Source organism: Ascaphus truei, chromosome 5, assembly GCF_040206685.1.
Source record: "Ascaphus truei isolate aAscTru1 chromosome 5, aAscTru1.hap1, whole genome shotgun sequence".
Taxonomy (NCBI): Eukaryota; Metazoa; Chordata; class Amphibia; order Anura; family Ascaphidae; genus Ascaphus; species Ascaphus truei.
Genome location: NC_134487.1, coordinates 295667926 through 295685873, shown reverse-complemented (window position 1 = coordinate 295685873; position 17948 = coordinate 295667926). Strand labels below are relative to the sequence as shown.

Here is a 17948-nt window from a genome sequence, read left to right as displayed (position 1 = left end):
GGGACAGTCCCACATTGATAGAAACATGTTTTCTTAAAGGAGCAATGCAAGCAATATCCTACCTGTGCTTTAAACAAAAAAATACAAAAATCAGTTCTGTCGTATTAGCTATATAAAATAAAAATAAATAAAAATACTACCATTTTTATTTTAAAATTCAACTCAATACCATTTTTAATGAGTTTGAATACACAGAGCATCCTTTGATTTCTATTGCAGGTGTTTAGCCCACCTCCCCAGCAGTGCAAGATCTTTGTAACACTTTCCAATTTGTGATGATTTGTTGCCAATGTTCCCAGCAGTTTGAGCTGCAAACTGTAACAATAGATACTGTTACCATAGTAATATAAGGCCTCATCCATAGTAATCGCGACCACGTGTGTGACGGTGTGCGCAGCTCCACGGTAAGACGGCTCCTCTATGAGGCAGTCCATACTGCGCACGATGAAGCACAATGGCGCGGCAGCTTTTCCAAAAGACAAGATTTTTTTGTCTTTTGGCGCGGCGGCCGAGTCACGTGGGCGGTTCAGCCAATGAGGGCGAACCGGTCACGGCCACGCCTACACCAAGCCTCGCCGTCGCTCGCATTATAACATTGCCACAGGCCACGGATTGCCTCTGCAGCAGGCGTGCGCCACGCCTTGCGCTACTATGGACTTAGCTTTCGGATACATTGTAGCTGCTGAGTTACACTGACCAAAGGATTGATTTGAAACTGAAAGGCAGCCATTTAGCGAACCCTAGGAAGCAGGATTTTGCTGATCAATCACGGGAGAACGAATCGATCGGCAATGTGTTACTTGTCGGCAAGTTACTATGTAACTTAGGTAATTAGTTTTCAAGAAAGGTAATCAAAGGCTGCATAAATGAAAACAAGAAAACGTGTTTTTTTAAGCTGGTTGGACCGCCTCTTTAAGCCCTTTTCTGCCAAAAAGACGCACTGCATTTTAACCTAGTTACAATGGCTTCCTTAAAAAAATTCCAACACCCTTAAGTTCAAAGTTCCCTGTAAAAATAAATACACCGCTATACAGTATTCTAACCTTACTTGGTAATTATTGTTCATCCCCTAATTCAACTAATGGTGCTGCCATCATTAACCCCACTAAACAACAAAAAGGCCTGGATCGGCAATTTACCTGTATATACAGCAGTTTACAAACCGTTATCACACAAGAGAATAGATAAAGATCATAAAAACACTCCAAAACATTTGGTCACTACAGTTATTAGTTCCCTTTAGGGGCAGGAAGGACTGGCCCTTTAGTTAATTAACTACTAGGGTGTCGTTCAATGTAGGAAGTAAGGAGTAGAACCCGGAGCACAGCCGGCATTGGAGAAAAAAAATGAGATATCCAGGGCAACTCAAAAATATTGATTCATTTATTTGTAAGCTCACAAAGAATAAAGTTTTATCACCTTGATAAAATGTTTTGCACGAAACGCGTAGGTGCATTTCATCTGGTATTCTTTGTGAGCTTACAAATAATTTAATCAATATTTTGGAGTTGCCCTGGATATCACATTTTTTTTCTCCAATGCCGGCTGTGCTCCGGTTCTGCTCATTACTTTCTGGATTCTCTACATCACGGATTGAACGCCCCGGATTTGCTGGACTGTCTTGTGACCAAACTGACAGGTAATGGGCCATAGCCCTTTATTCAAATTACTCTGTTACAGCACTTATCGTATAATTCCTAATACCTAATTGGGAATAACACTGTGTGCCACGTACTGTGGTTGTCAGGTGGACACCATTAGGCGCATTTCTCTCTCTGGTATATTAAACATGGACTTTGTCACTCTGGACACACATTACATCACCCGGATCCTTATGGACTTATATATTCATATTCTTGATAGTCTACATGTGGTTTTGAGCACCACTCTACCCAAATATAGTAATTCAATGTAGTCTGAAGCTGCCGGTCGCACAATTACCGTCTGAAAACTCACACTGGGGTTAACTGAAGTTTCCGGACGATAGCAATGTGACCGACTGCTCCTGAGTATACTGACCCAATCCCCTGAAATAAAATGTAAAAATGACTGTTCAAAAGCGGTGTTTTTTTACTTGGAGTAGCGTATATACTGTATATTCGAGGAAAAGCACAGAAGGGCTCAGCATATAGATCAGGAGTGGGCAACTCCCGTCCTCATGGGCCACAAGCAGGTCAGGTTTTCAGGATATCCCTGCTTCAGCACAGGTGGCTCAATCAGTGGCTTAGTCTTCGAATGAGCCAACTGTGCTGAAGCAGGGATATCCTGAATACCTGACCTGCTGGTAGCACTGGAGTTGCACACCCCTGGTATAGATTATTGACTGGGAGATATCAGGGTAGTGTTTTCGCATGCAAGCAGTCATTACCCAATTGCCTCTGCTGTATTTCAGGACATGATTTCATTAGGGGACACTTTGGGAATGTGTATACTGGTTTACTTACTTATGCATATATCCATCTGTGCTCATTGTGAGGTTCATCTGCATAACGTTCTGAAACTCTGTCTCATTGCAGCAGTATTTAAAGACCGTGTTGTTATGGTGACAGCAGAAGATGTAGGATTTATTGTCAGAAAGGCGTGGGCAGTGGAAGCCAAAGTGGTGGCGTCCCTTGTGGTCTGAGTATGGCTCGCACACTCGAAAATACGCGGAAAAAGCTGTGAAACAAAGAGTTAGGTCTGATTAATATCACGGTATTGGCAAATGTCTACTAACATTACAATGACCATTTCCCCCCCACCCACTGATTACTTATTACTGATATTACTAAAGCATTTAATCACTGATTGTGACACAAAGATGTGGCGTGGGTGCTGGTGGTGGAGAGTTGTAGCTTCGTTGTAGGCTATGAAACCTCATGAATGGCTGACCGGGTGTTTTTGGATGTTTAACTTTATAATATCCCCTTCTTTAGAGACGATCCCATTAGGGTTTAGAAAAATACATGATCTACATCAGGGGTGAGCAAAGTGGGGGGCGCAAGATTATTATGGGGGGGCACGGACTTCACCTACCTTTCCTGTGCCGCGTCGCAGTGTCACGTGACGTGCGCATCGCCATAGCAACGCGCATCAAATGACGCCGCGGGGGTCACGTGACATCACGTGAACCCGCGCGTCATTTGACGCTGGATATTGGGTAAGGGGGAGCGCAAGGATTGGGGCTGGCAGACAGGCGGGGCGCAGCACAGAAAGTTTGCGCGCCCCTGATCTACATTACGGCTTCCTCCTACCTATAGGTACATAGTTACATTGTTACATAGTTACATAGTAGATGGGAAGACATAAAAGTCCATCAAGTTCAACCTATGCTAAATTTAGATGACAGATACTTTATCCTATATCCGTACTTACACTATATTGATCCAGAGGAAGGCAAACAAACAACCCCAGTGACACATCATCTAATCATCTATATATATAAATTTGAAAATCTTGGTTGCGAGTCTCTGGAGACCATTTGATTGGTCCGTCGGTCCGCCCGCCCTCCCACGGCTCTCATTGGCTGGTGTCTAACCCCTCCCGGATTGCCCGCCCCCCACGGCTCTCAATGGCCGGTGCGCTCTAACCCAGGGGTCCCCAACCCCCGGCCACACTGCTGCTGCTGCCTGAGGTGAGGAAATGCTCCCTGGTGGTGGTGGCGCCGGCTGTTGCTGCTGCTGCTGGGGGGGCTTAACTGAGCTCCGTTTTTGACCCCCCCCAGCTCCGTTTTTGACCCCCCCCTAGCTCCGTATTTGACCCCCCCCCTAGCTCCGTTTTTGACCACCCCCCCAGCTCCGTTTTTGACCCCCCTCCCAGCTCCGTTTTTGACCCCCCTCCCAGCTCCGTTTTTGACCCCCCCTCCCAGCTCCGTTTTTGACACCCCCTTACCCCCTGCCTCCTAATCTGCAGGCAAACTCCACGTCCTGGGTTAAGCTGTGGAAGATTGCGGGTAATATGTTTTCCTTTTCCTGCTGTTCTCTCTTATTTGTTCATTGTATTGAGATTTTAGCAAGTTGTCAATGACCAGTAAATTTGGCCTAATCCTACCTTCTCCCCAGCAACAATTGAGCTGGAGAAAAACCATTGTCCAGTGGTGTGCGTTAGATAAACTAAGAAATCTATACAAATCATCACTGCAGTCCAAAAATGTTTTGATAAGGCTCTTTAATGTCTTGATTTAGCTTTCCACCACTGTTGGATTGTGGGTAATTGGGATCATTAATATTCATTAATTCAGTCTTGTCAGGATTGAGCTTCAGCCAATTCATCTCCACACATGCCACCACCTCATCAGTGTGGCAACAGCCGTCCTTGGGCAGCCCTGGGAAGAAACATAGATCTGGGTGTCATCAACATACTGGTGGCACCTCAGACCATGCTTCCAGATGATATTGCCCAGGGGTCTTGCATACATGTTGAACATGAGTGGTGACAGCACTGATCCTTGAGGGGCCCCAAAGTGGACAGGTCCCACTGGTGACACATGGGACCGCATATCCACCTGCTGAGTCCAGCTCTCCAGGAATGAGGCAACCCATTATAATGCGGTCCCACCGATACCAGCCAGGTCCCTCAGGTGGTGCAACAGCTCGATCAATTGTATTGAAGGCCGCTGAGAGGTCCAACATGACAAGGACAGAAATACAGCCCTTGTCCATGGCCATCAATAAATCATCCACCACACAGATCAAGGCCGACTCTGTTCCATGCCCAGCTCTAAAGCCAGACTGCGTGGGGTCAAAGAAACCGGCCCTTTCCAGACAATCTTCCAGCTGGGTGAAAACTATGTTCTCCAATACCTTCCCTACCATAGGAAGGTTGGAGATTGGACGATAGTTGGCAAGAACATCAACATCTAAACCCAGTTTCTTCAACAGGGGATGGACCAGCGCCTTTTTCAAGGACACCAGCACCTCCCCCAACAGCGAGGGATCTTCACCAACCACAGAGCCACTGCATCAATGTTTTTTTCAGGAGTCATGATGGACAGGAATCCAGGTCACAAGTGGTCTGGTTCATCCCAGCCATGATTGAGATGAAAACTGGATTGAGATGATGCTGAACTCTTTCAGGTGATCTGAGATGATGCTGAACTCTTTTGCCTGTGGGGTGAGGCAGACCATGGGGTTCATCGGGGGACGAATAGCGGCACTGGTGAGTGTGATTTTATCAAAGAATATATGAAATTCACCACATTGCTCCTCAGTTGGACAAACCACGATGGAGGAGCAGTCTGGATAAACCAGACTGCTCACCATCCTGAAGAGTTCCGCTGGACGATCCTCAAGGTGATGTAGGCTTTGTTCGACCTGAAGACCACACAATTATACCACGCTTATAGAAATGTCCCCAGTGGTGCTGTCTTTGTTGATAGATTAGAAATAGACATAACAAGGCAGTTTACCATGCCCAGGAATGGCTAAACAGTCTCATTTAATTGCGGCCGAGTCACCATTTCAATGTCTGACACTTCATTTGTCAGGTTTTATAGCTTCAAGGGAAACAATGTCACCAATAGATATTAACGCTTTACCTACAAAAATGCATTTCTCCTTATTTCATTTTAAGTTTGCTTCCAAGACCTTTCTTCCATTGCACCACAAATCACTACTGTAGGTCCTGAATGGAGGTGGTAACACTCTCAACATATCCATCAATGATATTTACAGTAGTGTAAGTTTTTTGTAATATGCCTCTGGTGCTGAAGCTATGCCAAAAGGTAAGCGTGCGAATCAGTACCTTCCAAATGGGGTATTAAAACTGTAACCCATGGATCCCCACCCAATCGCAGATCAGGTCCCCTAAGGTGTTCTGTGGTCAGGCTACATGTCTCAGTGTGGTGCATACCTGCTGGCAACAGGAGGGCCTAAGTCTCCCGCGATGACATGGGGGACAACAGGACAGGTTTCTGGGGTGAATGCCTTCGTTCTTCTAATGGTGCGGCGCCTCCATCTGTAGTAGGCCCCAGGGATGCGGGGTGGAATCCCTACCGCAGAATCCCCTCTCAGGGATGAGAGATTCCAGTCTCACACAATACTGTAGGTCTTTTTCTATAGCAGCAGCTCTTTATTTCTCTCTCTTAGCAGCAGCAGACAGGTACAGTCAGTATACACAGCCAGCTAGCAGTTCTCCTTTAGGATGTCCCTGCCTCCACTCTGGACCTAGGGAAATCAAGAGTGGGGCTAGCACTTCCCTTAAACCCTAAACAGGGTAAGAGGTATTTGGTCCACCTCCTAACTATACTGCTCCACTCCTCTCCTAACTAACTCACTGTCAACACAGACCAACAACTTGTGTTGTACACTTATCTGTGTGTGTCTCTAAATAGGACGTGACACTGCTCTTTGTAGCTTCCAGTAGGCACCGCCCGTGTCTCTTGATTGGACACAGGGTCAGGTGGCCTACCTTCACTGACTCAGTACAGTGTCAGAAGTAGGAAAAATCCATGATTACTCCTGGCAACCTGCCCTTAACAGGGATTACACACAAGAGGATAGAAATATAGCCCCTAATCTTACCAGGGCTACAAAACATTGTACATTGTGCTTTGTCTGTAACTTTCAGCTGCCAAAATCCAGAACATGTTCTGGAAAACGGTGCATTTAAAAACTGGGTCATCATTCTGTGTTTGGCTAGCTTTGTTAAGATCTCTAGGATCTAGGCATATGCGTAATTGACCATTAATTTTTTTCTCCACTAAAATTAGAAAGCTCATCCAGTCTGTCGGTTCCTTAATTTTCTTGATTACTTTGCAGTGCTTCCTTCCTTACTTTATCCTGTAGAGGAGGGGTGCTCAACTTCAGTCCTCAAGACCTCCCCCCCGATCCCCCACAACAGGTCAGGTTTCCAGGATATCCCTGCTTCAGCACAGGTGGTGCTGTTTTTGACTGAGCCACTGATTGAGCCAACTGTGCTGAAGCAGGGATATCCTGAAAACCTGAAATGTTGTGCTGTCTTGAGGACTGGAGTTGAGCACCACTGATGTAGACCAAAGGGCACTTCTGAAAATTGATGTAAGACTGAAAAGACTTGCCTGTTTATCCAGATTGTATGCTCACCTCCAAAATGAGTGTCTCAACTACATCTTGTATTGAGAGAACCTGCTTCACAGAATGAAGGTTTACAGAGGCAGTCAGGCCTACAATTGGTGTAACATCCTTTGGTACCACAATAAATTGTGTTTTATGATTAATGCACACAATGCATCTTCCCTTTATTTGTATTTGTTCCAGAATAATACTTTTATTTTTCTGAATCTCTGTTTTGCCTTTGTTTTCAGTACAATGTTAACCTGAGCTCCAGCGTCCAGTTTCAAAGGAATGCGTGTTCAATTCAGTATTGTTGGTACAGTAGTATCCAGTCCCTCTCATCAGCTGCACTGGTTTCCAGCACATCTACATGTAACACCCCTATCTCCACCCGGCAGCAGGAGATAGGTTGTACACACAATCAGTCTCTTTTTACTCTGCTGACAGGGTTTCTACCTGCTTCAGCGTAGTATAGCTCAGTCAGGTTTACCTCTGGTCTCAGGGCTTCTCTGTTGTATCCAGGCCAGGGCTGTAGTGAGGAGTAGATGTAGAATAAGCGGAACAGGGCGCCAGGAACATTTAAACAGGCTGCTTGCTTTTATTGTCAGCACCAGCAGACAGCATAACCGGACAGGATTTCAGCATGTCTCTCTTGCAGAAGTTCCCCTCTGCCTGCAGTTCCTCCCAGGACCCAACCTAACCCTGGCTAAGGATGAAGCAGGCTCAGCCCCAGATCCCTACATAAATCTGGGCTATAGCCCTGCTCCCTGCAGCATGGGAACCTCTGTCTGCACCAGGCACCTAGCATAGTCTTCCCCAGCACACTCTCTCTCCTGAACATACAAGACCTCCCCCCCTTATCTACCCAGGGGGTGTCAACCTCTTGCCCCTCTCTGTCTCTGTGCAAAACATGCTGTAGCAATCTCTCACCCCACTGGTCACATGGCCTACTAGAACTCTCCAGGCAGGCAGGTGCAACAACATAACTTGCCTCTGGTACTTCTCACATGTAGGACCGTGTGCAATGGGTTTAACCCCTACTCTGCCAGTGTGCTGCCATAGCCTACCTGCTAAAAGGGTCTGGTTTTAGAGGGGACCGGGGGGAGGGCTACATAGATATAACTCCTGAGGCAGATTGTGTTTAACTGCACACGCTTGACTTTTCTGCATCTGTGATTTACAGCACTTTGCAACAAGATAAGTTTTGCCACATTTGTAACAGAGCTTCCCGAAGATTGTATGGGGCTGTGCTGTTACCCACTCTTCCCACATAACATTATATGGGTGCCATCTCCTGTAGCAGTGGCTTTCTTTTTTGGAGTGAGCATTTCAGACTGTCCCCCTTTGTACTTAGGGATTGGGTAAACCCTTACGGTTAATTCTATTTGTGCTTTTACAGTTTGTGTTTTCCTGCACGCAGTTTTATCCAAGGTTACATCTGCGTCACAAAGAAGTCTCTCCTAACACCTTTTATTTAATGCCACAAATAATTCAATCTCTGATTAGAGCCTTTCATTTCACAAGACGCGGGTCTTAGGCTGAGCTCAGACAGGCTACTACACTGCGACGCGGGCCTGTCAGTCTGCTGGGCGATGTCTGCTGGGCGATGTCTGCTGGGCGATGTCTGCTGGGCAGACTGAATGACGCGGCTTGGAGGCAGGACGTCCGTCATCCATGTAATAAAAAAAAAAAGAAACAAAGTGTGTGTGTGTCATGTGATTGGCTGGCGATGTACACGTGACTAGCGTCCCATTGTCAAACCTACAAGAGTGGGGAATGTGCGCACGCACGTAAGCGCGCGTACGTCACGTTTCTGAACGGGGCCTTACTGAGTTTTTGTATTTTAGTGACACATTGTTCTTTGGTTTCACCACATTTTTGCATGCATGTAAAAATTTGTATCTCTCAGCTGTCTTGCTCCGTGTTGGCATACAATATTCCTCACATTTTGTCAGTATCTCATACTTGTACCTTCTCCAAATTAGCGTTATTCTAAATATCCAATGCTTCCTCCCCCACAACATGGACAAATATTGATAGCTGCAGAATGAATAGGCCTTGCAATAGATCCACTACTTACAACAGCCCTTGTGTCTCTACAGCAGCGGTGGCCAACTGCAGTCCTCAAGGCCAGGTTTTAAGGATATCCCAGTCGTTGACTGATTGAGCCACTTGTGCTGAAGCAGGGATATCCTTGAAACCTGACCTGCTGGCGACCTTACAGACTTTTCAATCTTTTGTTCACGGTTCATCGCTGTCATTCGCTGGGGAAGCTAGGTCTCACTTTGTAAACCACACAGCCCAGTTATAGAAGGGTTACACACAATTGTTTGCACGATTATATTTTTTTTTTTTTTTTATAACTTGAATTTTACGATTATATTTTTAATAAGCACAGGCGCTGCATACTAGCGTCCAGCAGACTGAGATGGTCCATCAGCATATATACAGAGCAAAGGTCGGCTCCAGTTGAGAGAAAATAGCTCTCTTTTAATTATTCTAGTTGTTCCCTGCCTTTATTTTATAATAGGTTCATTAAATGCTAAGTTTTCATTTAGACGCCCCAAGCCTTGTGGGTGCTGTTCCAGGGATTATGCCTGCTATGAACATAATTACTCTGTTAATAAAAACCCAGTTGGACTATACCTTGTGGCTACTTTTCTGGGACATTATCTGAGTGCCAGTGTGGACCATCATGGTTGCACCAGGATCCTCACTGGCTGGAGGCACTGCACCATGGAAAATCAGCACTGAGAACCTGTCCTGATGCCTCCCCATACCACCGCGGAGTTTCTCAAGGCCTCCTGTTCCACCTCACAAGCAGGCACCGCACCAGAACACCCCGGTAGCGACACAATCTCCCTTAGGGTGGGGGAATGGGTGCTATATACTTTTTTTCAAAATGGCCTATTCAAATATTGTGTACGAAAGCATGTCTTAACTTAGGGGGGCTCAACTCCAGTCCTCAAGAACCCCCAACAGGTCAGGTTTTAAGGATATCCCAGCTTCTGCACAGGTGGCTCAATCAGTGGCTCAGTCAGAATGACTGAGCCACCTGTGCTAAAGCAGAGATGTTCCTAATACCTGGCCTGTTGTTGGCCCTTGAGTTGGCCATCCTTGTTCTAAAAGAATAACTTTCAGTAGGTGAGCCTAGGGCAAATCAGTTTTAAAGACAGCCGTAAAGCATGTCTGTACGTTTAAGGCATGTCCCCAGTAGATATATGAAATTAATTTAAAGTGCTATTTAATTCCCAAAACAACTGGTATTGATGTGGGCACGTAAATGAAACTATTTGTAGCTTCTTACGCTGCAAAACCACTATTCAGAGCCAGAAGACTGTAATATAATGCACATGTACAAAAAAAAATCTTCAAGGGTCATGTAAGGGTCCCTTGGATGCTAAGGCTCAAATGTATTTAATAGCTATGAGCCTTAGAATACCTTAAATCACATGTAAATGAATGGGATGGCTTAGCACCATTTAGCACTTTGGGCCTTAATGCTAAGCATGTCTACTTGATTAATCTCTTTCTGCCAATGAATTCCAGGACTATGCATTGAAAGGATTGTTATATATATTGACTGTACTAAGAATATACACTAGTGAGCTATGATATAAACAATTTATCTTCATGAGTGCCTAATGGTCTCGGATAAATCCTGAGTGATGGAGGACAGCAGATCCCGAAGGGCGTTACCAAAGGTCAGTGTGAATTCTCATTGTAAATAAAGAGGTCACAATTATATATTTCATCAATACAATAGATATTGGTTTAGTTTGTTTCAGGGGCTGAGGAAAAGAATGTCCATATCTGAGCGTTCCATTGTATTAGCTGCTGTCTCTCTTGTATATCTTGTTACAGATACAGGTAATTAGATTATTAGCACATTACCAATTTACAACACACATACTGTACATATGAGAAACATGATGGGTTAAAGCAGCAATCTCCACCAGATGTCCGTATGGGTTTTACTTATATTCACTTATTCGTTTTGCCTTCTGAGTACATCCGCCTTTTTGTGTGTGTGTTAAAAATCATATATATTATTTTTTAATTCTCTTTTTTTATTTATTTTAGAGATGCATGAGAAGTTTCACAGTTGGTGTTAGGGCTCATGCCTTGGTGGGGCTGCAGGCTTAGAACGCTTTGGCCAAAGAGTTTAACTAAATGACCCTTACTCATGAGAATACCAACAGATAAATATTGAACTATATACTTTGTCATTTGGATGTTGCATTGGGACATTTTTTTTTTGGCTGTATACAGAGCTCCATTTTAACCTCATATTTCAAACACTTATGTCTCCTGGACGGAGAATCTGATAAAAACAGAGTTGAATAAGCAAGTAATGAAAAATACAACAAATTGTGATGAATGTGGATAGCTGCTTTAACGTTGAATAAACAAATGACTCTCGAGTTCCTTGGTAACCTTGCTCAAAGGGGGATGCAAAGTTACATACTGTAGTAGACAAGTTGTCCATCAATATGTCCCATGTTAAATTTGAAAGTCAATCATTTAATTAAAGGTCACACATCTCATTTCCTATTATTCAACAGGATTGCCTGGTAAATTTGAATCGTTTGCATTGTATTGTAATGTTCCTGTAGGCATTTAGAGAAGGTGCCACTCTTCAGATCCCGTGCAGTGCTTCTTTTAGGATAAAGGGGGGTTATTCATTGTAGTGCAATAGTTTAATGAATAACCCCCAAGAGTGGTTGATTGGCTGAGTAAGGATGGCTGCTTCATTAGCAGGAGCTACTTAAGTAATGAGAATGATCTGAGCTACGTGCTGGTGTTGGTTGATTGGAACGCTTTGTGTGTGGGTGAAGATTGTGTGCAGCTCCTGTCAGTTTCAATTTGACATAAGGAGAAAGAGCGGCTCAGTGAGTAAAGGCACTCACTCTGTAAGCAATGACACGGAGTCAGCTCCTTGTGACCTTGAACAAGTCACTTTATCTCCCTGCGCCTCCGGCACCAAAAACATAGATTTTAAACTCCAGGGCTGCCGACAGATTTCCTGGGGCCCAGGACTAGAGCTTCGACAAGGCCAACGTGTCAGCGGTCCTGCGAATCCCCCCGACCCTGCCCTTTCACACCTCCTCATGAGCCACCTCCTGTATTCCTCCCTCCCATGTATTTTTCTCACTGTCCCCCCTCCACCCCCTCTCACTGCTATCACTTAATTACCGCCCTCTCACTCAATCCCGCTCCCTCAATCCCCCCCCCCACACTCATTCCCCCACACTGGCCACATACACACTCCCCCTCCCCACCATAATACCCATACAATTCCCCCCCACAAAAATGACTCCTCCTCAGACACAGACAAAATGCAACACACACTTACCTTGCTGGTGGTCTGAGGCCTTTGGTGCCCCGGAACGCCCCAGCTCCTGCGGGTCTCTCTCCCATGCCGGGCCTCTCTTTCACCGGTGTAGGCCCTGCGTGGGAGAGAGGCCCGCAGGAACTGGGGCTCGGTGGCAATCACAGGCCAGGCAGCTGGATGCAGAAGTACAGCCTGACCTCTGGCCGGGGCCAACTTCCAGCTCCAGCCGGCCAGGCCCCCCTGAGCCGCCGGGCCCGGGACACTTGCCCCGGTTCGCCCCACCTGTCGGCGACCCTGGTAAGCTCACCTGGGCAGGGACTGTGCCTGTAAAATTCCTACGTGCTGCGTACCGCACACTACACTATAATTGTGAACCGCTTTGAGTCCCATTAGGAGAAAAGCCCTGTATGAAATAAAACGATAATATGTTGGATACTCATTTCCTGTACTGTTGGTATTTCTTTTGTGTGGATAAACGTGGAACAGTGTTATATTTCGAATAGCTCATATTTCCCTTGGTTTGTTTTAACTGTTGTTTTTGTCAATATTTGCATTTCCTTTTCAGACTTGCAACGCGATTTAAGAATTTGGTTCTGGTAACAAATGTGACACTTGGGTAATGTGTTAAAGTTCCCTCCTATCAATTCAACTACCAGTGAGATAAAAAAAAGGCATTGGTGCGGAATTCTGCATTGTGTGAGAAGAATCCTTCTCAAGAGCAGGAGCTCGTAGGAAGTACCCATTTGTATTGACTGAAGCGCAATGTTTAGCATCTCTCTTTATAATGCGAGTGTCTAGTTCAGTAGCGGTTATGATCTGATGTCATTTGCTAAAGCAAAAATAGGCGAGTCCCACTTGTGCGACTGGCAAATGGTCCTCACTGTAAAGCTACCTTCATGTCTGCCATTATTGCAACATGTCAAGTTAAAGATGTCATATGAAGTAGCCTTGGAAACTGGTGAATGATGACAATTACCTATCTTTCTATCTGCTCAGCGGCTGCAATTCATTGTTAAAAAAAGGCAATGAGGGGGAGGGATGAAGAAGGACAGTGATGGACAATTTATTAGCAGACAAACATTGGCATAGCGGCTTTTTGTTAAAAAAAGAAAACATCCTGGAAGGCCCATTTTCTCTTGTTCCTTTCTGATGAACAGTACAAAAAGAACATCCTTTTACAGGCCCTATGAGAGCATGCTATTTTGAAAATAGCTTTTTTTTTTTACTGAGAAGACTTTGACAAGGCTCTTTTTTTAAATGTATTTTCTTTTTCCTCTACTCTGCAAGTGTATAATGCAAGTGAGAAATGCATGAAGCCTGACAGACAGTGGGGACTGAATTAATGTTAGTAGACGCAATGAACAGAACCTTTCCTTTTAATTGAATTAAAAGCCAACCAATTAGAATGTCTCCATGCAAGCGATGCACAGCTCAAACGTGTTTCTTCAATGTGACTGTCTAGGACTTGGACTTATCTACAGATCTACAGTATACAAGTGCTGCATATATAGTACAGTATATACAATGACCTTGTACATATATTTTGGGCATGGGGTCATATCTCTCACACAATCTCGCTATCAAAGGCCTATTGTATCTTAACACAGGGGTGCTCAAATCAAGTCCTAAAGCCCCCCCCCCCTCCCAACAGGTCAGGTTTGCAGGATATCCCTGCTTCAGCACAGGTGGCTCAATCAGTCCCTGCCTCAGCAAAGGTGGCTCAATCAGTCCCTGCCTCAGCAAAGGTGCTGAAGCTGGGATATCCTGAAAACCTGACCTGTTTGGGGGGGGGTGAGGTTTTGAGAACTGGAGTTGGACACCCCTAGCCTAACACACTGATCAGATTAATATTGCTCTTTGTCTCTTTTTTTCTTACTGGCTTGCCAGGGCAAATGTATTTTCCGTATAGTTAAAAAGCATATCCAGACAAACATTAGTGCGACATACAATTATAATACAGCTAGATCTCTGTGTTAGAAGAATTACCTGTTGAAGACATCACAACGAAAAGTATGATCAGCACATTGAGGGAGCAGTTAGCCCAGCTAGTCATCCTTTTGGTCTCATCTGTCCATTAGAGAATTACCTAGAGAGCAAAGTGCAGACAGAACAGTTACAACTTAACACAACATTCTGCTGTATTCTTCTGTGTTCGTTGCAGGTGGCGGTACCATTTATTTAGGCGTAGGACATCACTTTGATGTCTATACAGAATGCTGTAGTATCATTTGAGAAACGATATTAACTATAGACCAGTCAACTCCCAATGATTTTCTGTGGGGCTCATTGATTTGGAGTCAGTCTCTCTGACTTTCAGCATCAGCCGTCTCAAACTGCAACAGACCCTCACTGAAAGAAGTTAGAACTTGAGATGCTATCTTTGTGCCAGAATTCACAGGTACCACTGATTTTGATCTCTGTAAGTACTGTAGCATTCTCTGTAAGTAGAACATTCTCTGTAAGTAGAACATTCTATGTTGGTATCTTAGTTCCAAGCTGGATACACAGAGAAGGTTGTTTATGGATACTTTTTATTAAGTATTATTGTGATGCTCTAGACAGACTAGACTAGAGCTTAGTGCCAAGCTAAAGCTTACAGTATAATGCTTGAAGTAACTAATTAAAAAAAGGGAAAATCCTGGCACCCATGAGAGGACAGGAGGGAGGTTGCTGTGTTAGGTAACATTATACTGTTGTAATCTGACCAACAGGGAGTTAAATCTAGTGCTGTGAACATGCAACATAACAGAAAAACTGGTGAATAGAAAGTGTATGAACGAGCGGATCCCGTGTCAAGCACAGGGCCACTGACAGCTTTGTTTACATGGGGAGGAGGTGTTCGCTCACCTCACCTCTCTCTCATTCTCCCCCGTCCCCCTTCCTCTCACTCACTCCCTCTTATTCTCCCCCCCTCTCTCACTCCATCTTATTCTCACCCCCTCTCTCACCATCTTATTCTCACCCCCCCTCTCTCACGCCATCTTATTCTCCCTCATCCTCTCTCTCCCCCCTTCTATCTTATCCCCCTCCTCTTTCTCTCTATCTCACACTCCCCTCTCTCTTTCTCACTCTCTCTGCACTCTTAAAGTGTTATTATATGTTGTGACACAAACAGGAGTCCTTTAACTGTTTTTGTGCTTCAGGTAGGTTGCAGATGTCCTTTCTGCCTCCTTCACTCAAAGTCTACTACAGGCTCCGCTATAATAGCAAAAGAGTTATCTCCTCCGGTGTATACTTGGGAGTTTTTATTAAATACTATCTACTATAGGTTACCACTAAGGGACACCGCGATTGCAATACCCATTGAGAGGTGCAGGATCCCCAACATCTCAGAGCCACGCCGAAAAGGGGAATGCCCCAGGGTTCCATCCCAAGACCGGGAGGAACAGCTGCACCCAAGCTATACTTCTCTGCAGGCCATAACCCCTGGGGCCGCGTCACGACCCTCCCCGGGTCTTAAAGATACAGCTCAACCCCCTTATAACGCTGTGCTTGGGTTCCAAAGAATCACATCGCGTTATAAGCGGATCGCGTTAGAAATAATGTACAATTGTATGCATTGTACAATAAAGTATTTAAGATGCCAATAATCGTGTTGTAAAGTATTCATAAATACGAAAATTGGGAGCCACGCGTGCATCGTGTTATAAGCGGATTCGCGTTGTAACGGATCGCTATAACGGGGTTGAGCCGTATAATGTAAGAGGGGAGAGGCAGGGGGCCCTCATCTTAGCAGCTGCCGCCCTTCGTTAATGGCTCAAGGCTACTATTTGTAATTTATTACAATTTATTTGAATGTTAATAGGCATGAGTTGAGTTACCATCCCCCAACGTTAGCCCTAAAATGTACTAGGTCTCAGGGCAGTAGAGGAATTCACCCCAAGTTTATTTGCACATTTATTCAAAAATGTAATTATTTGAAATCATGCAAAAAGCAAACATTTGGTTCACACATCTGCTATTACAAGTTTGGCCTCCTCTGTTTAACATGTTGCTCTCCTACAAATACATCTCTTGTTATTATTGGTACCGTTAAGTAATATCTGTGGATGTCTTGTGTATAGTTTCACTCCAGCGTTTGGGTTTTTATCCGCCAGACCTTACAAATCACGTATTGTCCTTCTCCATCTGGCATATTTTCCTTGGGGGTATCAATGAGTCAGTGGCAAAGCAGCAAATGTCAAGAGAAATAGCTTCACGAGTATTAAAAAGGCCACAAAGGAAAAGTTTGAATTCCAAAGCCTCACAAAAATGGAAGATAAGACACATTTACTACCATCACATTGGCAGGTTTATGGCTCCAGTAAACTGCATTTTTATTAAAACAGTTTTATATCTTTTTTGTGTCAGCATCGTAGCTAAAAAGCAGCCTATAAAAACATATTATTTCCTCCCACCTCTCCGGATATGTCCAGGAACATTTATCGGATTTGCCCATGGGGTAATATAATAATTCCACAACAGAATAAAATCTAAGGGGTCAAGTGTGCCATATGGATCATGTGATGGGCACAGTGCAGACTGCTGCGGGCTTCACTTTAGTTCGTCCATGCCAGGACGCGTCACAGGTCCTAGCCTAGCACAGATGTGATCTGTGTTATCGTAACTTTATGGCTTAGGGTATCCCAGGGTTCAGTCTTCAAGGGCCACTTACAGGTAGGGTTGCCAGGTGGCTTCGCCAAAAATACTGGACTCAATGGTGAAAGGTGTGTCGGGTCACTATGTCCAGGGAGGAAAATACCGGCATATACATGTCCAGTATTACAGTACCTCTCATTTTTTACTGGACAGAGTATCCAAATACAGGACAGTCCGGTTCAATATGGGACACCTGGCAACCCTACTTACAGGTCAGGTTTTATTCAGCGATCAAGTTACCATAGTATTGTATTGTATGTCTTTATTTATATAGCGCCATTAATGTACATAGCGCTTCACAGGAGTAATACATGTGGTAATAAAATAAATAACAGATAATATAAATAACAGATCATGGGAATAAGTGCTTTAGACATAAAAGTAACATTAAGGAAGAGGAGTCCCTGCCCATAGTGATAATTAAAGCTAAATGAATTTGGTTAATTAGGCGTTTCTTAGAGAAATCTAGAAACCTGTCCTTTTTGGTGATCCTTGAACTGGAATTCGACCCCCTGTTTTATCCTGTCCCATACAATTTCATAGTAAAAGCACAAATTATACACAATAGATAATTACAGTATGAGTCTATAACAAACCCTTGCATCCGTGTAATATGTGTTTATCTGTGCGCTTCTACTCATCACAAACACAACACCAGGTTTGAGGGGATTATCCTACATCTCCCTAGCTTACAATTTGAGTGAAATACAGTATACAAAACCTGATTCCATTAGATTTTCATTGACACATAAATCACTTCCATTTTCTTCAGGAAAGTTTATTTAAAACAAGGTAGATCGAATAGTTGGTTTCACTAGATACATCAGAGAAATGTTTCAGGCAACCTTTAAGTCAGAGCAGCATTATTAATGTAATAATAACAATAGCTTTGTAGCCTTACATTTCTGGTTTGTTCCTAGTTTTTCCCACCATTTCATGAAGTTCTTTTTCTTTGGAGAAGACCG

General features: G+C 44.3%; 1 protein-coding gene across 3 annotated transcripts in view; it reads right to left on the bottom strand.

Annotated features, from left to right (window-relative positions):
* SHISAL1 (shisa like 1) overlaps positions 1 to 17948 on the bottom strand; it is a 147956-nt gene that overhangs the window by 40534 nt on the left and 89474 nt on the right. For all 3 annotated transcript variants that reach the window (XM_075602766.1, XM_075602768.1, XM_075602767.1), the window contains exons 2-3: positions 14332 to 14431; positions 2445 to 2658 (exon numbers count right to left, since the gene is read on the bottom strand). In XM_075602766.1, the coding sequence (XP_075458881.1) occupies positions 2445 to 2658; positions 14332 to 14398 (281 nt within the window). In that variant the 5' untranslated portion in view covers positions 14399 to 14431. The remainder of the gene's footprint in view (positions 1 to 2444; positions 2659 to 14331; positions 14432 to 17948) is intronic.